Source organism: Lissotriton helveticus, chromosome 7 (genome assembly GCF_964261635.1).
Source record: "Lissotriton helveticus chromosome 7, aLisHel1.1, whole genome shotgun sequence".
Taxonomy (NCBI): Eukaryota; Metazoa; Chordata; class Amphibia; order Caudata; family Salamandridae; genus Lissotriton; species Lissotriton helveticus.
This window is the reverse complement of record NC_136068.1, coordinates 52941417-52967462: the sequence shown is the minus strand read 5'-3', so window position 1 is coordinate 52967462 and position 26046 is coordinate 52941417. Positions and strand designations below refer to the sequence as shown.

At 49.0% G+C, this 26046-nt stretch overlaps 1 protein-coding gene and 1 long non-coding RNA gene across 5 annotated transcripts in view; one reads left to right on the top strand and one right to left on the bottom strand.

Moving 5' to 3' along the window:
* The window catches only part of LOC144768016 (uncharacterized), a 463846-nt gene that overhangs the window by 244443 nt on the left and 193357 nt on the right, over positions 1 to 26046 (bottom strand). The gene's annotated exons all lie outside the window — the stretch shown is intronic.
* The window catches only part of LOC144768013 (glutathione S-transferase kappa 1-like), a 130693-nt gene continuing 122328 nt past the window's right edge, over positions 17682 to 26046 (top strand). Inside the window, exons 1-3 of one of the 2 annotated variants that reach the window (XM_078651405.1) lie at positions 17682 to 17914; positions 21296 to 21377; positions 21559 to 21687. In XM_078651405.1, coding sequence (XP_078507531.1) covers positions 17831 to 17914; positions 21296 to 21377; positions 21559 to 21687 — 295 coding nt within the window. In that variant the 5' untranslated portion in view covers positions 17682 to 17830. Of the gene's footprint in view, positions 17915 to 18488; positions 18709 to 21295; positions 21378 to 21558; positions 21688 to 26046 lie in introns of those variants that run through there. The other variant, XM_078651406.1, reaches the window with a different exon arrangement.

Here is a 26046-nt window from a genome sequence, read left to right as displayed (position 1 = left end):
TGACCAGTCAAACATGCGGGTGCAGTGTCTGGGGCTTTGTATTTCTTTTCAAGTCTAGCTGGCACTGGAATGAGAGAGAGAGGAGTTTTCATTATTTTTTGTCCTTGCTCCCATATGTAATCGATTACTGGAATGGAGCGAGCTGATCTCTTGAATGGTTCTTTGAAATCATGAAGAAAACAGTCCTTCGTTTCCGATGCTATTTGGATGTTGAATCTTGCAGCCGCTCTTCCTACGATATTATGGAATCCCCCTAAGTCCTCAGGGGTTGAATCGTCCTGTACTTGGTCTGGGGATATTGGATCTGGGTTAGCATTATCATCAGAATCCATATCATCGTCATCATGTATTTCGCCTTCTTCATCCTGGGCCTCATCAATTCCCATTTCTTCCTCATATTCTTCCTCATCCGTTGAATTTTGAGGAGGAAATGTCTCTTGTTCCTGATGCACATCCCGCGGGAGAGGCCGCTGTCGATGTTTAGGAGTTTGGGTTTCCTGTGGTACCTGTACACCAGAGGCAAGAGCAGATGATGGAAATCTTTGTTTATAATCTGAAATTAGAAATTGTAGGTCAGAAACAATTGAAGCTGGAAGGCACACCATAGGTTGAACCGTGGTATGCTCTTGAACTGATTCCTGAATTGTAATTTCCTCAAAATCTTCGCAGTCCGAACTCTCCTGAATTTTGATGTTTAGATGAGAGGGACTTGATGCTATGGGAAACATGGACTGATCTTCTGGATCTTCCGTTTCTAGAAAATGCGTTGGCAACAACTGTTGGACCTTGCTGGGTGAGGTCATCTCTGGTGTGACCAAACGTGACGACATTTTTAAATGTGTATATATACACTTCAATGAGGGAGAGCCTTTGGAGTGTAAATCCCTTGACGCGGTGTCTGTAGATGGAGTAGCGTCTACTATTTTTGATGTTTCAGGCGATTTAATTATCATTGATGTCTTCGTCGACGACGACGATGACCTCGTCGACGGCGGCGTCAACACTGTAGCATTCGACGACGACGAAGGTCTCGTCGTCGACGGTCTCGACGTCGACGGTCCCGTCGACGACGGTGTCCTCGCCGACGAGGAACTCGTCGACGGTTGTATCTTCGTCGACGGTTGTGTCTTCGTCGACGATGGGATCTTCGTCGACGATGGGATCTTCGTCGACGATGGGATCTTCGTCGACGGGGAAGTCCTCGTCGACGGTGGGATTTTCGTCGACGCTGGAAGCTTTGCTTTCGCCGACGATGAAGCAGACGTCGACGGGAGCGCTGTCAAAGGCGACGACGACAACTTTTTGACAGGAATGACAGAAGATATTGACCTACCCATCGTCGACGTGGTAGTAGTCGATGCCATGGAGAAAGTAGACGCCGTGGATGTCGAAATGGAGACTGTCGACAACGTCACAGGCAGGCTAGACGACATGACAGCAGGCTTTTTGAATTCTGTCATCTGAAGAGAAGGCTTGACCTTAGGATGACCCTCAATAGACTTTGGCTTCTTGAGAGGAGGCGCCACAGACTTATCTGGAGATGACTGCCCAGGCCTTTTTGAAGCAGAGTGGAAGCTCCTGAATGAACACTCGCTCTCACCTGAGGAGACTACCTGCTCTTTGTTTTTAAGTCTCTGGAGCCACAGAAGCAGTCGCCCTTCCCTGTCCTTCAATGTCTTGACCGGGAGAGTGCGACAAATCTTACATTCCTTGACAGAATGCTGAGGATAGAGGCAATACAGGCAATCTTCATGTTTGTCCTCTATATGTAACCTCATTTTACTACAAGAGGCACAGGGTCTAAAAAGCCCTTTTTTAGGAGTAGTAGCCATATTGACTACCAAAACTTGAAGAATAAAGGGATAAAAGGAGAATATCCAAAGATATATGAAGAAACCTGAGCAGAGCTCAGTGGAGACTCCCTTCAGCACGACGTGCGGTAGAAAATCTGAGGGACAAGGGCTCCTTCCAGGAAGGTCAGGAGGGTGATAAGAGCTGATTGGCTACTGGCCAAAGTTTGGTCCTTTTTACATAAGGACCTAGATAGGCTACTAATGTGAGGCCTCTGGCCTAGTACTAAGTATATGTCCATGTGACATTACTATAATTATTTACCGGGGACTCCCACCCCGACGACGGGGAATGATTCAGGCATGTGAATCTATGAAAGATACCCATAATACTGGATAATAAATACAAGACTAGAGCACCAACATTGAAAAAATAATAAAGTTCTCAGGAAGAAGATGGTGCTGCAAAATCCATGGATTCTTCTCTGCAATTTTCAAGAAAACGTTGAAGTAAAGCTGGGTCTTCATATGTGGTGGTTTTGTTTTTATAAGTTACTTTGAAGAGGCAAGGGTGTATCAAACCAAATCTGGCATTGAAATATTGTAGTGCTGGTCGCATTACAAGAAAGCTTTTCCTTTAATCTCCAGTGGTCTTGGCGTAATCCTGTGAGAAAAATAGATGTGAGCCTTGCCAGGAGATGCGACGTATGATTTTGACTGCCTGCAAAACTTTCAATAAGTCAGTATATTCTGAGAAATAGAGTATGACACCTCTTGGTTTAAGTTGAGATGAAGCAGCAGATGGGAGAGGACCCAGTCTATGAGCTCTTTGTATGTTAAAAAGAGGAGACTCTGGAATATCAAGCAATTGTGGGAGAAAAGATTGGAAGAAGGTTAAAAAGATTGGATACTTCCAATCCTTTGGTCAGGCCATAAATACGTAGATTATTACGTCTGCGGCGATTTTCGAGGTTTTCGTCTTTTTTCTGAAGTTGTAAAATTTCTGCTTTCATAGGTGAGATTTGTCGTGAAGAGATCTGCAACGACTCAGTTTGATCTTCCACAGAAGTACGTTTATTTTGAAGTAAAAACCAATAATCCTCCAAGCTTTGTAGATGAGTATTCGTTTACATCATATACGGCTTAAGAGCACGTATTTCATCCAGAAGCAGTTCTACTGAGAGAGAAGGAGGAGAGACAGTAGGTGTGGCAGGATCCATTTTGACTCTTTTAACGGAGGGTAGTGACGATGAAGTATTTGATTTAGGTTTAGTTTTAACATTGACTTGAGAGGAAGGAGGTTCGGATGTAGGTATATGAGAAGGCATGGTAGACGAAGCTTCAGTAAGGTGAGGTATATTTGTTTGCGTAGGGGCTTCCATGTTGTCTTGACGAACAGAAAAGGGGTTAGAAGTAGGCAGCATCGTGGGTTTTGAGCGGGAGGCAGATAAATTGGATGAAATATTACCTTGCCCCCCTCTGGTTCTCCCCATAGACACGAGAGAAACAAGTAGAACAGGAAGTTGATAGCTCTCAATGGGAAAGCACTGATATTTAAGAATGACCGCAACATAAGCAATGACACTGCTGAGAATTAGTGGTCTGATTGTAGGATGACTTCCAGAAATTGAGAGATAGTTATTGAAGATCACAAGGTAGAAGGAATGAGATGAGTTTGTTATTAAGTAGCCAGCAAATAGAAGGAAAGATCCTCTTCCAAGAAATCAAAAACAAAACTTTTTCATGAAAAATTGGTATTAATGTGAAAAGAAAATTGTAGTAATAAGCGCCAGAGAGTGCCACAAGAGGATAGTCACTTTCTTCCAAGAATTAGAAAATAAAATATTTTCATGAAAAATGGTATTTGTTTAAAAGTAATTGCAGCAGCAGATAAATACTAGAAAGAACCACCAGATGAAAGTCTCCAATCAGCTAGAAAACGTACTGCAAGCTAGAGCAAGTTTCTAAAAAGTAAAAAGAATACTTGCTGTAAAATAGAGGATGTTGTTCCATTTGGCGCACATTCTTTTCATAGTAGCACACTGTGAGGGGGAAAACTGTTCTGAGAGGAATGTGGAAAAATATCAGCTGCATTCCAGTTCACGGAGGGTGTCACACACAATAGGACAAGAAATACGAAGAGAGTGGTTTCCTCATTGTAAAGAAAGAGGTGACTTTTAAGAATTAACACTTTTAAATAACTTGAAGCGTTTTGTAGAGAACGGCATTCTCACAGGACTGTTGACCGCTATGTGAGGTAGAGTCACGGCGAGCCCAAAATGGCGGTCGTGAGCTTGTCACTCAGTGCGCCGCATATCCAGAACAGAGTTTAAGGAAAATGCGGGCTTACCGCGGAACAACGAAGGTATCTTGAAATGCCTTAGAGGTTCCGACGTTCAATTCCTCTAGCACAGTTTCCCACAGAGCTCCTCCATCAGTGAATGTTTCCGTCTCCCTCGATATCGGCCCGTAGATAAATCAGCTGGCTGCCATTCTTGTTGGCGCTCAAGCCACGCCCCCCCCACCCACCCCCCCTATCAGCATTGGTGTGGTCCTACCCAGGGCGGTGTTCAAATGTAAAGCCCATTCCCTGTAGGGAGATGGGTCACTTCACCAGCTTGGAATTTTCAAACCTCATTTGCATGAGCCATATGAGGGGCCCGTGGTCTGTCTGAACCCGTAAATGAGACCCAAACATGTACGGCCTCTGTTTCTTCTGTGCCCACACCACAGCAAAGGCCTCCCTGTTAATTGCACCCCACCTCTTTTGCAGTGGAAGTAACCTACTGCTGATGAAGGCTACTGATTGTTTTTTGCCTTCCTGATTCAAATGTGCTAAGACAGCCCCTATGCCATGCTCTGAAGCGTATGTCAATACTATAAACTCCTTAGAGAAGTCAGGAGCCTTGAGTGCGGTTGCTGAACACATGGCCTCCTTGAGGGTATCAAAGGCTTTCTGGGAACTCCCCATTCATATCACCTGTCTGAGCTGCTTCTTTGAAGTCAGTTCTGTTAAGTGTGCAACAATGGTGCCATATCTCTTAACAAACCTCCTATAGTATTCTGTAAGGCCCAGGAAGCCCCTCACCTTGGTCTGTGTTTAAGGGGGTGCCAGGACAGATTTTTCTCAATCTTGGCCTGGAGGGGCTGCACCTTGCCCCCACCCACCATGTGGCCCAGATACATCATGGAACCATGACTTATCTGGAACCTACTAGCCTTGATAGTCGGGCCCGCCTGCTGCAGGGTCGGAAGCACCTCCTGGAGGTGGTACAGGTATTCCTCTCAGCTGGAGCTATAGACAGCTATGTTGTCCGGGTAGGCGACACAGAATGCCTCCATCCCAGCCAGGACCCTGCTCACCAACCTCTGAAAGGGGGCAGGAACATTCTTTAAACCAAAGGCCATCACCCTAAAATAAATGTGGCCCTCTGGGTTGGAGAATGTGGACCTCTCTTTTGCCTCCTCAGTCAGAGCAATCTGCGCCAATGTACGATAAAAAAAAGTACTGAGGTACTTGGCAGCACCCAGCCTGTCTATGAGCTAATCAAATCGGGGGAATGGGGTGTGTATCAGTGTTCGTGACAGAATTGGGGCCTCAGTAGTCCACACAGAACTGAAGTTCTGGAGTAGCACTGGGTAGGGCAGTCTTGGGTACCAGCACCACAGGGCTGGACCAGGGACTTTTGGAGGGCTTGATCACCCGTAAGACCAGTATCTTGGGGACCTCCTCCTTCATACTGGCCCTCACCTTGTCTGACAACCTGTAAATCTTATTTTTAAGAAGCAGGGGTGATGGGGAAGATTGAGGCAAAGTGCCCCAGCGACTAGTGACAGTCACTCTGCTGCTCTGGAGCCAGGGTAGAGGAAAGGTTGACACCCTCCTCTGACCCATTGTGCTCTTGGGCAGAGGGGGTCTGGGAGAGGCCCACTCTCCTCTTCCACTACTTCATCCATCACCAGGAGCATGCTCACTTCGCACCTCTCAAAGTGTGGTTTGAGGTGCTTCATGCGGAGCCCCCTTAAGGGATTTTGTAAGGGTCTTGAGATCCACCAAGTAGGTGGACTCCCCCTTCTGCTATGTCACCTTACATGGGCCTTTCCAGTAACCTGGAGATCTCTGGGCTCTACAGGTTCCATATCCCACACCTTCTGGCCAAGTTCAAACTCTACCAGAGTGGCCTTCTGATCATACCAAGTGCTTCATAACTTCTTGACTGGCCTCAAATTTGTTTTTTGCCTTATTGCAGAAGCGGTGCATCTGTTGCGGATGGACAGCATGTAGCTCACTACATCCTGAAGGGCTTTCCTGAGAGCTTACTCCCACCCTCTCTCACTAGCCTAAGAGATCCCCTAGCATGGTGGCCATAGAGAAGTTCAAAGGGACTAACTCCACTCCCTTCTTTGGCACCTCCTTGTAGGGAAAGTGGGAGCATGGCAGGAGGACGTCCCACTTAATCCTCATGGGCTCAGATAGGCCTATTAGCATGCCCTTCAAGGTCTGGTTTAATTTATCCACAAGAATGTTGGTTTGGGTGTAGAGAACGTGTAGGTCACCCCACAGTTATCCCATATGGACTTCACATATGCTTGCATGAAGTTAGTGCCCATGTCAGACACTAACTCTTTGGGGAACCCAGCATAGAAAAAATAAAAACAGCAGGGCCCTGGCCACCGCAGGTGCAGTCACCAACCTTAGAGGAATGGCCTCTGGGTAGCGAGGGGTAAGGTCCACCAAGACCAGGATGAACCTGTTACCCAAGGCTGTCTTGGGATCCAAGGGTCAAACTATGTTGAAGCCTACCCGCTCAAAGGGTGTGCCAACAACAGGTGATGGGGTCAGGGGAGCCCTGAGCTTTTCCCCTGACTTTCCACTGCCTGTCAGGTTTTCCAGGACCTACAGAATGCATCTGAGGCCATCGTCATCTGGGGCAAACAGAAGTGGGCAACAAGCTTTGCAAATGTCTTGTCTTGCCCCAGATGTCCTGTCGAACAAGTTACTTACCTTCGGTAACGCTTTTTCTGGTAGATACAATATCTGCCTGTGGATTCCTCACCTTGTGAATATCCCCTTGCGCCAGCAACATTCGGAAATTCTTTTCGTAGCTTCGCGCCGACGTGGACTTGAACGTTATAGAGGCACGGCACCGCTCGCGACTCCGCTGACGTCACCGACGCCTATAATAGGCCCATGCCGGCGTGATGACATCAGTTCCGCCCTTTTTTCCGTGCCTTCGAGGCACACGGACGGACCAATGACAGTAGACATATACCCAGTATACGCAGTACAAATATCAAAGTAACACACACAGTGTGAAGCAAATGCAACAAAACATTTGAAATAAACAAATACATAATAGAAACTCTGGCATAGAAGAGTGGACAACGGGGAGGCGGGGGGGTCAGTGAGGAATCCACAGGCAGATATTGTATCTACCAGAAAAAGCGTTACCGAAGGTAAGTAACTTGTTCTTCTGATAGATACATCTGCCGTGTGGATTCCTCACCTTGTGAATAGAGTCCCACAGCAGTCCCCACTCCCGGAGGAGGGTGTCCACTCTTCTAGACCAGGAAATCCTGAAGAACAGAGCGCGCAAAGTGACCGTCCCTCCTCACTTCGGAATCCAAGCAGTAATGCTTCGCGAATGTGTGGAGGGAAGACCAAGTTGCCGCTCTACAAATATCCTCTACAGGCACACCTCTAGCCAATGCTGAGGTCGAAGATTTAGCTCTAGTAGAATGAGCCCTTATACCCTCTGGTGGTTCCTTACCGGCCAAAGAGTAGCAGATCTTAATACAGAGGACGATCCACGTTGACAACGTCCTCTTATGGACCGCACTTCCTCTCTTGCAGCCAGCAAAGCCAATGAAGAGCTGGTCATCCAACCGACAGTCTTTAGTCCTGTCCAGGTAAAAAGACACAGCCCTCTTGGGGTCCAGACGGTGTAATCTCTCCTCCTCCTTGGAAGGGTGTGGGGAAGGATAAAAGGTAGGAAGGGTAATGGATTGAACAAGGTGGAAAGGAGTAACCACCTTTGGCAGAAAAGCAGCCCTGGTCCTAAGAACCATTCGATCAGCATGAATGGTCAAGAAAGGGGGCTTGTAACTAAGAGCTTGAAGCTCACTTACCCTTCTTGCCGAGGTTATCGCAACGAGGAAAACCGTCTTAAAAGTCAAAAGCTTCACAGGACATTTGTGAAGAGGCTCAAAAGGTGCACCCATCAGAAAGGTCAAGACAAGATTTAAGTCCCACTGAGGCACAATAAAAGGAGTAGGAGGGAACTTATTTATAAGGCCCTTCAAAAACCTTAAGACTACAGGAGATTTAAAAAGAGAAGGCTGGTCAGGCAAACAGATAAAAGCCGACAGCGCTGAAAGATAGCCCTTCACCGTGGCAACAGCAAGCCCCTGCTGCGCCAGAGAAAGAGCAAACTGGAGAACATCAGATAAATGGGCTCTCAAAGGGTCAATAGACTTCTCCCTGCACCAAGTAACAAATTTTTAAGACCTATAAGAATAGATGGACTTAGTGGAGTCACGCCTGGCTGACAAGATGACATCCACCATGTCAGGCGGGAAAGAAAAAAAACTCAGGTTGCCCGTTCAATCTCCAGGCATGAAGGTGTAAGGTCTGGAGGTGGGGGTGTAGAACCTGCCCCTCCATCTGAGAGAGGAGATCTGCCCTGTGAGGGAGACGGAGCGGAGGGTGAGAGGAGAGGTGGAGAAGGTCTGAGTACCACACCCTTCTTGGCCAATCCGGGGCGATCAATATTACTTGGACCCGGTCTTGGCGAATCTTCTTCAGAACCCGAGGAATCAAAGGTATGGGAGGAAACGCGTAAAGGAGTTGCGAATTCCAACTCAACTGAAACGCGTCCCCCAAGGCCCCTTGCATCGGATACTGGAGACTGCAGAATGACAGGCAGTGAGCATTCTCGTGAGTGGCGAATAGGTCCACCCGAGGAGTCCCCCACATCCGAAAGATGTCGTGAACAACCTCCGGGTGAAGCCTCCACTCGTGATCGGCAGAGAACTGCCGACTGAGACTGTCTGCACAAACATTCTGAACTCCGGCCAGATAATTTGCCATCAGACAAATCTGATGGTCCTGAACCCAGGACCAGAGGCGCAGAGCCTCTCTGCAGAGACACTGCGACCCCACTACTCCCTGCTTGTTGATGTACCACATCGCGGTCGTGTTGTCCGTCAGGACCTGCACTGATACACCGCGAAGGGAAGGGAGGAAGGCCTTGAGTGCCAGACGTATCGCCCGCAACTCTAGGAGGTTGATGTGAAGCAACCTTTCCTCTGGAGACCAAAGACCCTTGACATCCAGGTCTCCCAGATGAGCACCCCACCCGAGAGTGGATGCATCCGTTATCACTGTGGCCACAGATGGAGGAAGTTGAAAAGGCTTTCCTTGTGACAGATTGCCTTCCACGCCCCACCAAGACAGATCCGCTGCAGCTTCTCTGGAGATCTTCACTGACTCCCTGAGATCTCCGTTGTGTTGATACCACTGCCTGCGGAGGCACCACTGGAGCGCCCTCATGTGCCAGCGTGCATAATTGACCAACAGAATGCAAGAAGCCATCAGACCGAGCAGGCGAAGAACCTTCAGGACTGGAACGACCGCTCCATTGTAGAACAAAGGAATCATTTCCTGTATGTCGCGAATCCTTTGAGGAGGAGGGAATGCACGACACACAGTAGTGTCCAGTACCGCACCTATGAACAGGTTGCGCTGTGAGGGCACCAGGTGAGACTTGGGTACATTTATCGAAAAACCCAACCTGTGCAACAACTGAGTTGTCTCCTGCAGATGATGGAGCACTCTCTCAGACGACTCTGCTTTGATCAGCCAGTCGTCCAAATAAGGGAATACATACCCTGACCTCCTGAGATGTGCCGCCACCACTGCCATCACCTTGGTGAAGACTCGAGACGCAGTAGTAAGCCCAAACGGAAGGACCGCAAACTGATAGTGCTGTGATCCCACCGTAAAACGGAGATACTTCCTGTGCGACTTCAGGATTGGGATGTGAAAGTACGCATCCTGCAAGTCGAGCGACACCATCCAGTCTTCTTCCAGCAGCGCTTGAAGAACCTGTGCAAGAGTGAGCATCTTGAACTTTTCCTGTTTCAGATAAAGGTTCAAGATCCTGAGATCCAAAATTGGCCGAAGCCTGCCATCCTTTTTGGGGATCAGGAAATACCGGGAGTAGCATCCCCGACCCCTTTCCTGCTCTGGAACCACCTCTATCGCACCTTTTCGAAAAAGTGCCAGGACTTCTTCCTGTAAGAGAAGCAGGTGGTCCTCCGAACAATAACCCTGGCAAGGAGGATAATTTGGGGGAAACTCCCGAAAAGGAAGAGCATACCCATTCTCCACAAGATTGAGAACCCAAAGATCTGATGTTATCAATTCCCAATCTTGTAGAAAATGGGTAAGCCGGCCCCCCACTGGGACCACATGATCCGGAATGGCGGATCTAGGGCTGCTTTGCTGCGTTGGCAGGGGGTTGGGAAGGGGAAGAAGAGGAGGAGGAAGCGTGACGGCCTCTAGGACGGGCTCTTTGCCTGCCCCTGTATGATTTATACAGCGTATTTTGCTGTTGCTGTGGCTGTTGTTGAGATGGTCTGTAGGAACGAAAGGAAGATCTGCCAAACCCTCTGAAGCGTCTTCCAGTAGTACCCCTGGACTGAAGGCACAAAGATTTCGCAGTGGCCCTACTGTCTTTAAAACGTTCCAAGGCAGCATCAGCCTTCTTGCCAAACAATCCTGAGCCATCAAAAGGCAAGTCCATCAAAACAGACTGAACATCTGTAGAGAACTCCGATGTTTTAAGCCACGCGGCTCTCCTAGTGGCCACGGAAGAGCCCATGACCCTCGCCACCGAATCAGCAGTGTCCAGCCCACTCTGAATCACCTGTCTCGCAGCAGCCTGAGTGTCCGATATCACCTCCTGAAAATCCTTTCTATCCTCCTCAGGGATTTTCGGAACCAACTGTTTGACAGAATCCATCAAGACATGGACATACCGCCCCATCAGACAAGTTGCGTTGGTTGACTTTAACGCCATACTGGCTGAGGAGAAGACCTTCTTGGCAGCTTGATCCTGCTTTCTGGACTCTTTATCCCCAGGAACCTGCGGAAAAGCACCAGCAGACCTCTTCGAGCAGGCAGCCTGCACAACTAAACTCTCAGGCAATGGGTGTGTTGACAAAAATTCAGGGTCACCAGGTGCAACCCTGTACCTTCTCGTCACTGTCCTAGAAACTGCAGGAGCAGATAAAGGCTTCTTCCAAACCTCATAGATGGGTTCAGCTAACGCATCATTAAAGGGCAGCATAGGCTCAATAATAGAGGAGGATGAATGAAGAACTTCAGTGAGAAGATTTGGCTTATAATCAGCAGTGGGTAGAGTAATTGTGAGAAGTTGGCCTGATGTGCAGTGTTCACTATTCTAGTGATCACTATATATCAGTCCAAACAACCCTCATTGATGATTGGTTGTAAGTCAACCTTATAGACCAGCTATCCTAGTAGCATGGATACGAGCAGTCTAAGGCTAAGACTCTAGAGGGCGTGTTAAGCCAGCTGTTTTACCATCACATTACCCCTTGAACACCCAGTGAAAGGACACCACACAAGTTGTTATGAAAATAAACAGTGTATTTATTAGAATCACAACAACCCTGTACTCTTTATGAGGACAGGGTGCTAAGCACACAACAAAACTCTTACGAAAATACTTAAGTTAGCACGTTATACACAAATGCCCGAGGGGCACGAAAAACCATATACTTTAAAAGTGGAATGCGAATTACTAGCAGGTAAGTAACAGTTCTAATAGGCTTTGGAATCGCTAGGACTTGACTAGGGAATCGTTAGATTACTACTAGGAGACCTAGGGGACTCGGGTGCAGAGTGTGCACTCTCACGCGGGATGCGGGACAAAGTCTATGGAGGCTAGTAAAGGCAAAGTTAGTGTTCACGGGCGAACCCGACCTGGTAGGAAGAAAACGACAGTGGATCCTGACCCTAGGATAGTGAGGCTATGCTGGGACACCAAAGTGCCGAAGTTACCTAGCCCAGGGGCTGCAGCTGCATAGGTCTGAAAAGACGTCGGGGATCTCGTTGCCGGACCAGGAGCCTGGGAGGAAGAAGTTGCTGGCAGGCGACCAGTGAAGGAAAGTTCGATGGATCCAAGCCTGGATCAAGGAAGAAGAAAACCTGAAAGCAGAGGGGACCAAGTTCTTGAATCACTAGCCAGTGATTAAGTGGGCACCAGGATGGCACCGGGCGAAGTCACCGCAGTCAGGTGAGTGGGCGCTGCTGGGCTCTGCAGTCTCTCGGACCAGGAGGCGTTGTCGGCGACCAGGATGGAGGTGCGAGCTGTCCCACGAAGGTTCTTGCTGTCGACGTCGCTGGACCCAGGATTGGGCAACAAGTCTTGGCAAATGCAAGGCCCACGCGGTGGACCTAAAATGGCGTCTTGGGTGGACCAGGAGGGTCCAGGGTACTTCTCCGATGGAGGGAAGCAAGGGCCAGTCTGGAGCAACCAGACCAGCAGCAGAAATGTCGTCGGGCGTCGTCAGGAAGGCCACAAGCCAGCGGGCTAGTAGCCAAACAACGCGGTGAGCAGTAAAAAGCAGAAGGGCCCCACGCAGATCGTGGAGATGCTGGGGGGCTGCTCTTCGGTGCTGGAGCTGCTCAGGGTGGGGGCTTCTCGGACCCCAAAGCACTCACCAGGAATTCACTCGGCGGGCTTGCTGGAAAGAAGTCGTGCAGTCTTGCAGATGGCCGGTCCCTTGAGGTCTCGTCGCACCCACGGTTCTCAGCTGGGCTGTAGAGGTGGGTAGAGGTCAGAGGTGCCAGGGAAGCCGGTTCTCGTCGAGCTGGGCAGTCGGGTTCCGGAGGAAGGACTTGCAGCAGACCGCAGTGTTCTTAGATGGTGCCTGCGGATGCAGGGTGACTACTCCTTAGTCACAAGGGAGAAATCTTAGGAAGAAGTCTTGAGTTCCTTTCGCAGAAAGTAGTTTCAGGATTCAAAGATGATCTGATTTGGAAGGGGGCCAGTCTCTACCTTTATCCTGTAAAAAGGGGCTGGCACGCAACTAAGTCCTGCCCTATGGGTGGGACTAGGAGGGGGGTGGTTACACCCACTTCCTTGGCGGGCTTTTCCCCAGCACAGGGTCTGGAGTGACCCTGGAACTGGTTCCAGCCAGCCTATGCACAGTGAGCACCGGGGTGCCACGTGCAGTCACCTTCCTCTAAAGCCCTGCCTACCTACAATACACAAAACCCTGTCTGGGACGGTGCTGGCACCGCCCCTGGCAGGAAACCCTTTGTCCTTATCTCCTGCTCTGGGAGGACTCCCAGCAGCAGGAGGGCAGACTTGTGTCTCGGTGGCAGCATCCATTTTGTGGATGCTAAGGCTCTGTCTGACTTTAACCGGGGTTAGGGGTTACATACATGTCGTGTCCCTCTAGAAGGGTGGAATGCTAACCCCGTCGCCAGAATTGGCGAGGGGTTAGTATTCCAATTCGTATGACACCTTACTCGACATGTTTTGATAAAGCGATACCAGAGTTGGCACATAACCGCGAGGATTATAATGCACTTAAGAGTATATGGTATGCGATATCATGGAAACGGCTAAGGGATGGATCCCGAAAGCCGCAGACAGGCTCAGCTCATGCCAGAGCACCATCTCACACGATTCCAAGCACTCTGCCTTCAGGATTGTTAAGGCCTGCCATAGGAGTGACTGATAGGAGATCTGTGTGTCCATTTTAGGGTTAGATATAGGTATACTATATCTAAAGCAAAGGGTGAGTACACCACCTTGCCCCAGCTGTCGTGCAGCCAGTTGTGTCAGTTTTAGTTAGTCAATCCAGGGGTGGCACAATACATGCTTCAGCCCCTGGGAGACTTCTGGGTGCACCTCAGCCCTGGGTACAGGGACTTGGAGAGGGCCCAGTGCCAATTCAGTACCTGAGTACAATTTGGATAGAGAGAACAGCTAGGCTGTGGGTCTGATAAGCAGGCCCACAGCCAGGGAAAGTCGTAAACCAGTGCAGCAAAAAGCAAAAAATCTGGGTGATCATAGGATTGCAGACCCTACTCTCCTACAGTAATGTTCAACAAATTTGCCGCCTTTTTGATAACAGTGTGATAAGGTACCACATCCTTTGAAGGTACATTCGACACTGAAGCTAAATCCCACTCAGGAGACAGTTCAAGCCCACTGGCTTCACCCAGGTCCTCAAAAGGATCTTCAGAATCTTGTAACTCTCCTTCCTCCATATCTGCATATCGATATTGTTCTTCCTCTAGAAGTCTCTGAGCTTCTCTCCGTGACCTTTCCTTCACGATAGAAGTCGAAGGATTCGGAATCGACTCCGACGGGGCCGGCGTCGAACCCGAAGTCGGATGAGGTCGTTTTACACGAGGTCGAACAGGATCCTGCTTCGGAGTCGTAGGTACCGGCGTCGATGGAACCGGCGTCGACGGAGTCGGCGGCGTACGCTTCGGCGTCGACGACACAGGTGGTGTCGGAAAATGCCAATGCGGTGGTAGAGCCGGCATAAAAGGCATGAAGGGCGCAGGAGCATAAGCTTGGGGAACACCCAAGTTAAAAGACATAGGACCCGTGGGACCAACAGGTGTACCAGACGGGTACATTGCCCTAGAATAAACACCAAACATGGCGTTTAGGAAATGGGATGGATCCTGACCTGGAGCCGGAAACTCTGGATAGGGTCCTCCGGGCTGTTCCCGAGGAGGCGGAGTCGACACGACGTCGACCTCTTCTTCGAGTCCCGGAACCGGGGTCGACGAACCCGCAGACACCGGAACCTCGGCCTCACCAGCCCCCTGCACCTCACCTTCATCCTCCTGACCAGAAGGATTGGACAGATCCGGAGAAGGGATAGCCATCTGCTTCGGTGACTCAGGCGAATTTGGATGCGAAGCTTCACCAACAGAATCCTGATCCTCCGACGCCGAAATCTCCCCTTCCTTATTAAGAAGTTTTACTTGCGACTTCGGTCTCGAACCAGAGTCCTTCCCCGAGTGATGACGTGACTCATGGCTCCTCTTCTTATGTTTCTTCCTTGATGATCTTGAAACATGAGCTGAAGACGACTCCGAGCGCGACCTCGATCGAGACCTCGACCTCGAACGTCGAGATCGAGACTTCGAAGTCTTCTTAACTTTCTTACTTTTCAGTTTTGCCACGAGGAGTTTCATCTCCCTTTCTCGTAGATCCTTTGGGGTCATCTTCTTGCAACAAGGGCAATCCTCGACGTCATGGTCGGAGCTCAGGCACCGGACGCAGCACTCATGCGGATCAGTAATAGACATTGTCTTGCCACATTCTCCGCAAGCTTTAAAGCCAGTCTTCTTCGACGACATCTCTAAGAAAATAGAAACAGTAATACAAGAACAAGAGTAACTAAGTTACTAGGAAGCTACAGTACGATCCCAGAAAACCGTTAGCATCGACGACTCGGAAAAAAGGGAACTGATGTTATCACGCCGGCGTGGGCCTATTATAGGCGTCGGTGACGTCAGCGGAGTCGCGAGCGGTGCCGTGCCTCTATGACGTCCAAGTCCACGTCGGCGCGAAGCTACGAAAAGAATTTCCGAATGTTGCTGGCGCAAGGGGATATTCACAAGGTGAGGAATCCACACGGCAGATGTATCTATCAGAAAAGGGCATGCAATGAGCCTAACATAGAAGGTAGGTCCTGTAATGCTGTGGGACGACCAGCATAAAGGGCTGCCCCAGGAAAGTTAGGCTTGCTATATAGGTAATTCTCCCAATAGATCACGTGATCTCCAGAGGTGTCACCTGCTGTCTGGGCCTCAGCTTGTCGCCTCAAGCACTTTAGAGTGGGGAACTCTTTCTGTGCCTTGCAGAAATGCTCCCTGGTGGACCCACCTTCAAGTTACCAACCAGCAAGCTCAGGCAAGTCATCCTCAGGTGCCATGTCAACCTGCACCAGGAGAACTTCAGGGGCTGGTTTCCAGTGTCCCTTGCTCCCATGCCAATGTTCCAGGCACCCATGACTCCCTTCCCAGGCAGTCATGAACTGTGTGGTCATACAGACCCATTCAAGCAATCCTAACAACTCCAAGTGCGACTTGAGCTCCACCTCCCTCCAGATAGTGTGATGATATTCAGACGTCTCTGAAGATCTCATTCCCAGACATTCTCCTTCTCTCAAAGGTCATGGAAGGAATTCAAAAGTGGATGTCTAAGCGCCACTTCAAACTTAACTCTGCTAAGATTTAATTTTTGGCAATGTCTCCGAATGGATCCAACCTTCTACTACTGGATGGAATCCTTCTCTTCCTGAACTGCAAATGAGCAACTGAAGAGAATGTGAAGTCTACGGCCTTCATCTTCCATAGGCGGCTTAACTTTCAGAGGCAAATCTCTGCAATGGCCAAGCACGTTCAGTTCTAGATAAGGCTTCTCTGGGGCATCAGTCAATTAATTCCAGAACAAGACTGAAAGTTTAAAAGTCCAGGTGCTGGTTCCTTCTGGACTGTACTTTGGATACTTGCTTCTCTCCATACTCAAGTTCATTTGGCCGCACTCAGAATAGTTCTACATGCAGTGGCTCTTTTTGTTAAAGGCCCCAAGACATTTGACCACACCACTCCACCTTGCGAATCCTTCAATGGATCCCCATAAAAGCAAGTGCTCAGTTCAAAATCGTTTCCATCATGCACATGGCCCTCCATTATTCTTCTCCCACCTACCTTACTGAAAATCTCTGGCGCTCAACAGACTTTGAGAAAGGCAGAACCCTTCTCCTGAAGCCCCCACTGACAAGCAAAAAAGGCATATGATTCAAGATTTTTCGGCAAGTGCAGCACGAATTTGGAACTCACTTCCTCCTGCCCTTTGTATGACCACCTCACATGCCATATTTAACCAGCAATGCCAGTGGCGTAACACAAATTGATGCAGCCCCCCCGAAGAATGTGAAGAAAGGCCCCTCAGTCTCCTATATCTCACAGATAATGATTGATTTTCGGCTATAAGGGCCCCGCCGATGGTTGAGGGGGTCCTGAAGGGTTGGTGGCCAGCAGTGGCAAAAGCAATAGGCCGAGCCTATGTGAGAGCTATTGGCTTTCTCAATGTCTTTAATGTATACTGTTCTGCTGCATGGGTGCAGCATGGCTAAAAGACAGAAAAAAGCGCTGTGAAGTGGACAGCGGTGGCTCTCTCTCATCGCTTTTTTGGGGGGCGGGTAGGCAAGACAGACAATGGGAGGGTGAATGTGGGAGAAAGGGCAGGATAGACAACATGAGAGGGAACAGGATGGTAATACAAAAAGCGCTATGATGTGCCCAGCCCTGGAAGCAACAACGGGTTGAGGTGAGATGGGAGGAAGCAAGGGGGTCAGAGGGGGAACAATAAATAAAACAGTACCTGAAGTCCAGCCATCAATGGATGGACAGCAGAAGCACACTAACAAAAGTAAATCAATCAGTACTTAGTCGCTGCTCAAGTGCTAGCTGATTAGGAGGCTGCAAATAAGAGTGACAACGAAGCCAACAAATGACAAGAAAAGGAAGGGCTAATAGTAACAACTACCCCTCGCAGTGACAGTGAAAAAATGTCTGCAGACAAGACCCAAAAAGGAATTGAAAATTCTTCCTATTGAAAGACACTTGGCTAAGATTAAGTTCGCTCTCATACTTAAAAGCCTCGTGGACTACTATTGTCACGCTTTTTTCAATGTAATTTGCTTTAGGTGATTGTTCGAACCTATTTCCTTGTAAAGTGCTCCAATGCCCCTACAGCATGTTCGAGCTATGAAAAACTAAAAATAAGTACATAGGCGTCAAGGTGAGGCTTTTCCCACCGTTGCCCACAAGTTCCATACTTAAAGGTCATTTCTTGCTCGCGTGCTGGCTGACAGTGAAAGGGGCCAAAGGTCGGTCGGCTCGACTAGCTCCGCGGAAGTTTAAGGGTGGAAGGGGAGGAGAGGTTGTCGGCAGGCGGGCTGGTGCGATGGCGGGTCCCGGGGGCAGCAACAGGGTCCTGGTGGAAGTCTTCTATGACGTGGTGTCGCCCTACGCCTGGCTGGGCTTCGAGGTGAGTCAGGGTGAACCCTCGAGGGATTTATCTCAGGTAACCGGTTACGGCGTGGGTGGGTTCCTGTTTGTCAAAGCAGATATTATTTCGCTAAAAGTTTAAAACGCACTATTTCAGTTGCCTCGCGCCGTAAAAGTAGACACCCTCAGTGAAATGTAACTCATTCTATCCGCGTCTGAATGTTGGGTTACATTATTAACAAAAGATGCCACATATTGCATCAGCAGCACTATACCTCTACTTGTACTTTGTACGCCTTTGTAACCTGCACACATGCCACTTTTTCCTCCTGTAATGCACCGATTGATACCTCTTGTATTTTGTTTGCTCACAATTGTCACTTTTGCCTCATGTAACTTAACGTTTGCTTTTGTAATTTGTTCACTTGTAATTTTCTCCTAATTTTTCATTACTGTTCTTACTGTGAAGCGCTCTGACACCCTCGGGTAATGTCCGCGCTATATAAAACGCATTAAATAAATAAATAAATAAAACAGAATGAACATGAAGGCACAGCTGGAGCGAGACGCCGGCCAGCCTGCTGGTGCTCTATCCGGCCTCTGGGTGGCAGCAGATGCCGCCAGATAGCCCCTCCGGGGGCGGTGTTGAAGGTCGCTCTCCTCCCAGCCCGTGAACTCTCTGCAGGCGGCATTTCCTGTTTGCAGAAAAGCCTGAACAGGACGCAGAAGGTCCAGGGCCTCCCGAACTGCCCTACAGCCATGGCCGGGGCCGGCAAGCGCGTGCTGGAGCTCTTCTACGACGTGGTGTCCCCCTACTCCTGGCTGAGTTTCGAGGTGAGGGGGCGGGGTTTCTACCACGTGGTGCCCCCTACTTCTGCCTCTGGGTGGAGGTGTGGGGAAGTCGTAATATGTGCATTGGCCTCCGTGTTACTCTTGGACACTGGAATGTAGAAAACAGTGCGGCATTGTTTCCTTTTTGCCGGAACGAATTCTCTATGGTGAAGGCTACAAGTCCATCAACTCTCCTTAATTTGCAGGAAGTTGCACCCCTTGTAGTCTTTGCACCCTCCCAACAAGCCAAGAGCTTCCCACAGGCTCACCGTTTAGAGAACCTGTGGGGTCTTGGGAAGAGCCTGGACTCTCCCTTTTAAATGTACAGCAGCAGTGCTGAGTAGGGAAGATACTCCCTACCAAACCCAGCGGTTGGTAGCTCAATATCCTTTTGAATCCGTCTCTTAACTTCATTTTTGTATAGGTGTCGCAGATGTCCCTTAATCTTACCCTCCTTCCTTCCAATATCCTTTCCTCCTCCTCCTCCTCCTCTATTTCTTTCTCTCTCCCATTTTCACTTCTTTCCCCCTGCTGATGTACCTCATTTACCAAGCAATACAAACTCACACATGGCTTTGCTGGGATATATGTAGATGGTCCCTCTGTCCCATCTTCCTGTGGTTTATACTTAGTACTTCATGAATTTGTAATACCTGTTATTGGTCATGATATATTTATCTGATCATTTTTATATGATAACTTTTCCATCTTTTTTATCCCAGTCCAGATGTTATTTGTCATGTATTCCTTTTTAGCTTTTTGACTCTTTGCATGCTCTTGACGGAACCATTCCGTCACGAGCTACGGTGGTGCTGTGCTGGTGACGGAATGGTTCCGTCACGGTTGCCGCGCCTGCGTGGCATCAATTTCGCGCCTGTGCGGTGCGTTCTATTAAGCGAGCGGGCCGTGACGGGACCATTCCGTCACAAGCACAGCACCACCATGGCTCGTGATGGAGTGGTTCTGTCACGAGCATGGTGGCGCCGCGCAGCCCCCCCCCCTAGTAACCAGAGCTTGCAATGGGGTCAGGGGGGTTGAGAAGTGCAGAACATTTTTGAAAACTGTTAAAACATTCGACAGCAAAGCCGATAATTCTTGGCTGTGGAAGTTATTCACTCAGCCAATTCTTGATGTTATTCTAGATAGCCGCCGTTAATGCTCACGCGTCTGCGGTGGCCATCTTGGCACAGCATTTTGTGAAAATGAAACAAAATGCATGAAACTTTCTCTTCTCAGTTTATGTTATGCTTGTGGGAGCTCCAGTAAGAGTGAACCCAGCACTTGCAACACAGAGGATTTCGAACCCAGAGGGGCTCAATCAAAAACCAGTAGCAGCTGTTGCCTTCCCAACTCACCATAGCATAGCAACCCTCGGTCAGCACTCTTGTCTTTTCCATCATTAGGGTCGTGGATCTATTCATTGAAATTGCGACACCTCTGTATTCTGAACTACAACCTGAATGACTGAAGTAACCTATATCTTCCAAGACCCATGACATTCTAGCAGTTTCCTGTGAAGTGTATTTACAATAGGTACAGCTCCCTGCTGAGTTAGCAAGCATTTGACTATCCCTCTCTTTCACCTATTACCCAGATGTACATTAAGGAAATCTTGCTATTTGGTATTAGAACCGTATGCAGCATCATTTTCCATTGCAGTTATCCTCTTTGCCCCATTCCTACATATTGCAAGGTGATGTCTACAACATGTCTCCATTTAAAGCAGCAGCCTTGACCAATCCAAATTTCCATCCACCCCATATAGTTGCACTGTGGGCTCTAATCTGCCCACTTCCCAAATGCATGATGTGTCTGCAACATTCAATAAATAACAGTTCTAGTTATTGAAAGTCCAGACAGCTCACATTTAATCTTTTTGTTAGCTGCTGCATATAGGTCTAACAAAACAAAACAATTGGATCGTAACCACACCCCCACCGGATCAAGAAACCTACGAGAATAAAGTAAACTTCTTCTAAGCTATCTCTCTACCTTAATTCCTTTCCTTTCCCCTTCACTCTTTCCTTTCCTCCTACTGGGACAGTGGATAGGCGGGGCACCCAAACGTACGCAAGCTGAATTTGTACTCCAACTAACACTGCCAGTTTGGGCTGCAAGTGTAACCCTGTAACGACAAAGCGTTGACGATTACATGTTATATGTTGTAAAAAATTCAATAAAAATATTATTAAAAAAAGAAATGTGCATATCTCGGCTTTAGATCACAAGGAGAAACCAGGTTATTCAGACTGTTTGACCTGTATCCTCCTCGTGCCCCCTCAAAAAGGTAATCTGGTGATGAATGATGAGTTTCTTTTACAGTTAATGGGTTCTTGCTCAATCTAGATAGATACTTCTGGGATTTGTAAAATGTCTGGGCTGTGGACCTAGTTAATTGGTTTTTCACCATCCACATTGCATGGACACTTCCATGAGCCTTGTCCACTCCATGCTGCATGATTTTGTCATTGGGTCGTGCCCACTCGGTGCTGCATGGTTTTGTCGTTTGGCTGGTTTCGCTGCCTCCTTTGTGGGTTCTGGCTAGTCTTATCTGTGAGCCTCCTCTGACTGGGCAAATTTTCTCTTGCAGGTGATGTGCCGGTACCGCAGTGCCTGGAATGTGGACATCCGCCTACGCCCCGGTTTCCTCGGCGGCATCATGAAAGAGTCAGGTATGCTCCACAGATAGGAGCCTGTGGTAGTTTCACAGGGTATTTAGTGGGACTGGTGAGTGGGTGTAGGATCACTGTGCACACTGGCAAGGTTGTGTTCTACCAGATTACATCAGTGATAATTTGTTTGAGATAAAGACCACCCCAACTTTGACTACCTATTCTCTTTTTTTGCGAGCAGGAAACCAGCCCCCAGCCATGGTCCCTAAGAAAGGTGTCTACATGGGCAAGGACCTTAAGCGACTCGCCAAGTACTTCCAGGTCCCACTACAAAGTCCCAAGGACTTCTTTGGAACTATAATTAAGAAAGGTAAACCAGACTTTGCGGGTTGGTTTCTGTGCTGCTGTGTGTTCCCTGTTTCATCTGAGAGCAGTAGTATGATGGTGTTCTTGCCATGTTGTCTCTTTAGATTCTCCACCCCACTGTTTCTCCTTTGTATCGGTCCATTCTTCAACCCCTGTCACACTGTAATCGTGAGTTCTTACTCACCCCTAAAGATGTGCAGCATCAGGAACTATGATTACACAGTTATTTTCAGCAGAATCTACACTTTTTGCCTTGCTCTTTCAAAATAGAAGTGTCTTGCGTGCACACCTTCAACTGCTTGACTCCTTCCTGCTCCACTGGTAAGCACATGGCAACACAGGTTCTAGGCAAGGCCTCAGCAGAAATCTCAAGCAAAAGAATCCATAAGAATGAAGTGGAGGGTTGTACCAACATAGATGTTTGCCGCCCTGGATGCCTAAAGGCCCTAGGCCGCCCCCCCACACACACACTGCCCAGCACCCTTCCTCAGTGGAGCCCCCATGAATGCTGACGAACAAGTTACTTACCTTCGGTAACGCTTTTTCTGGTAGATACAATATCTGCCTGTGGATTCCTCACCTTGTGAATATCCCCCTGCGTCAGCAACGTTCGGAAATTTTCTTCGTAGCACGCCGACGTGGACGACGTCACAGGAGTACGACCTTGGGCGTGACTCCGTCTGACGTCACCGACTCCCTTTTTTCCGTGCCTTCGAGGCACACGGACGGACCAACGACAGCAAATATGCAAATATACAGTGTACACAGTACATACAAATCAAATACGCACACAAAGTGTGCAGTAGAAATAGCACAATAGCAGCAAACATATATACATAAAGACCAGGTATAACAGAGTGGACAACGGGGAGGCGGGTGGGCATGTGAGGAATCCACAGGCAGATATTGTATCTACCAGAAAAAGCGTTACCGAAGGTAAGTAACTTGTTCTTCTGATAGATACATCTGCCGTGTGGATTCCTCACCTTGTGAATAGAGTCCCACAGCAGTCCCAACTCCCGGAGGAGGGTGTCCACTCTGCTATACCAGGAAATCTTGGAGAACAGAACGTGCGAAGTGGCCATCCCTCCTCATCTCGGTATCCAAGCAGTAGTGCTTCGCGAAAGTGTGGAGGGAGGCCCAAGTTGCGGCTCTGCAAATGTCCTCAACAGGTACACCTCTAGACAAAGCAGATGTTGCAGACTTTGCTCTAGTTGAATGTGCTCTAATACCCTCAGGAGGGTCCTTACCCGCCAAGGAGTAGCAAATCTTGATGCACAGGATTATCCACCTGGAAAGTGTGCACCGCTCTGCCCTTCTTGCAGCCAGCAAAACCAACAAACAGCTGGTCATCCATCCGGAAGTCTTTAGTTCTGTCCAGATAGAAAGACACCGCCCTCTTAGGGTCCAGGCGATGCAGTCTCTCTTCCTCCTTAGAAGGGTGAGGGGGAGGATAGAAGGTAGGAAGGGTAATGGATTGTCCAAGATGGAAGGGAGTTACCACCTTAGGCAGAAAAGCAGCCCTGGTCCTAAGAACCATCCTTTCAGCATGAATGGACAGGAATGGGGGCTTGGAACTAAGAGCCTGAAGCTCACTTACCCTCCTTGCCGAGGTGATTGCAACGAGGAAAACCGTTTTAAAAGAAAGAAGTCTCATGGGACACTTGTGCAAAGGTTCGAAGGGAGAACCCATCAAAAAGGTCAGCACAAGATTCAAATCCCAATGAGGAACCACAAAAGGAGTAGGAGGGAACTTATTAGTGAGTCCCTTCAAAAATCTCAAAACCACTGGAGACTTAAAAAGAGAGGGCTGATCCGGCAAACAGAGAAATGCAGATAAGGCTGAAAGATACCCCTTGACTGTGGCAACAGCAAATCCTTGCTGCGCCAGAGAAAGAGCAAACTGCAAAATGTCAGACAAATGAGCCCTCAAAGGGTCAACATCCCTCCCCCTGCACCAAGAGACAAATTTTGACCACCTATATGAATAAATGGACTTAGTGGAGTCACGCCTGGCAGAAAGAATGACATCCACCACATCGTGAGAGAGAGAAAAAGAACTCAAGTTGCCCCGCTCAATCTCCAGGCATGAAGGTGTAATGTCTGGAGGTGGGGGTGTAGGACTTGCCCCTCCATCTGAGAGAGGAGGTCTGCCCTGTGAGGGAGACGGAGCGGCGGGTGAGAGGAGAGGTGGAGAAGGTCTGTGTACCACACCCTTCTTGGCCAATCCGGGGCGATCAATATGACTTGGGCCCGGTCTTGGCGAATCTTCCTCAGAACCCGAGGAATCAAAGGTATGGGAGGAAACGCGTAAAGGAGTTGTGAGCCCCAACTCAACAGAAACGCGTCCCCCAAAGCTCCTTGCATCGGATACTGGAGACTGCAGAATGACAGGCAATGAGCGTTCTCGTGAGTGGCGAATAGGTCCACCCGAGGAGTCCCCCACTTCTGAAAGATGTCTTGAACAACCTCCGGGTGAAGCCTCCACTCGTGATCGGCAGAGAACTGCGACTGAGAACGTCTGCACGAACGTTCAGAACTCCGGCCAGATGATTTGCCATCAGACAAATCTGGTGGTCCTGAACCCAAGACCAGAGACGCAGAGCCTCTCTGCAGAGACACTGCGACCCTACTCCTCCCTGTTTGTTGATGTACCACATCGCGGTCGTGTTGTCCGTCAGGACTTGAACTGACTGACCGCGAAGGGAAGGGAGGAAGGCCTTGAGCGCCAAACGTATCGCCCGCAACTCTAGAAGGTTGATATGAAGCAACCTTTCCTCTGGAGACCAAAGACCCTTGACCTCCAGATCCCCCAGATGAGCACCCCACCCTAGAGTGGAGGCATCCGTGATCACTGTGGCAACCGATGGAGGCAGTTGGAAAGGCTTTCCTTGAGACAGATTGTCTTCCACGCCCCACCAAGATAGATCCGCTGCAGCTTCTCTGGAGATCCTCACTGACTCCCTGAGATCTCCGTTGTGCTGATACCACTGCCTGCGGAGGCACCACTGGAGTGCCCTCATGTGCCAGCGTGCATGGTTGACCAACAGAATGCAAGAAGCCATCAGACCGAGCAGACGAAGGACCTTCAGGACTGGCACAACCGCTCCATTGTAGAATAAAGGAATCATTTCCTGTATGTCGCGAATCCTTTGAGGAGGAGGGAATGCAGGACACACAGTAGTGTCCAGTACCGCACCTATGAACAGGTTGCGCTGGGAGGGCACCAGGTGAGACTTGGGCACATTTATTGAAAAACCCAACCTGTGTAACAACAGAGTTGTCTCTTGCAGATGATGGAGCACCTTCTCCGGCGACTCTGCTTTGATCAGCCAGTCGTCCAGGTAGGGGAAAACAGGTATCCCTGACCTCCTGAGATGTGCAGCCACCACCGCCATCACCTTGGTGAAAACTCGAGGCGCAGTAGTAAGTCCAAAAGGAAGGACCGCAAACTGGTAATGCTGCGATCCCACCGTAAAACGGAGATACTTCCTGTGCGACTTCAGGATTGGGATGTGAAAGTACGCATCCTGCAAGTCGATCGACACCATCCAGTCTTCTTCCATCAGTGCTTGAAGAACCTGAGCAAGGGTGAGCATTTTAAACTTCTCCTGTTTGAGATAGAGGTTCAAAATCCTGAGATCCAGGATTGGTCGAAGCCTGCCATCCTTCTTGGGTATCAGGAAATACCGTGAGTAGCATCCCTGACCCCTCTCCTGCTCTGGAACCACCTCTATTGCACCCTTTCGGAACAGAGCCAGGACTTCTTCCTGCAGGAGAAGCAGGTGGTCCTCCGAACAATAACCTTGGCAAGGAGGGTAATTGGGAGGGAACTCCTGAAAAGGAAGTGCATACCCATTTTCTACGAGATTGAGAACCCAAAGATCTGATGTAACCGATTCCCAATCTCGTAGAAAATGAGTAAGCCGACCCACATGATCCAGAATGGTGGATCTAGGGCTGCTTTGCTGATGCGGGTGGGGGTTGGGCATTATTGGAGGAAGTGGAGGAGGAAGAGACTTGACGCCCACGTCCACGACCCTTCTGTCTACCTCTATAGGACTTGTACAGAGGGTTCTGCTGCTGTTGCTGATGCTGTTGGCCCTGCCTGAAGGGACGAAAAGAAGATCTACCGAAGCCTCTAAACTTCCTAGTTGTCGATCCTCTCATCTGGAGACCCAAAGACCTTGCAGTAGCCCGGCTATCTTTAAATCTTTCCAGTGCGACATCCGCCTTTTTCCCAAAAAGACCAGTCCCATCAAAAGGTAGGTCTAGCAACGTGGATTGCACATCTGCAGAAAAATCCGAGGATTTTAGCCATGCGGCTCTCCTGGTTGCAACAGTAGAGCCCATAATCCTGGCA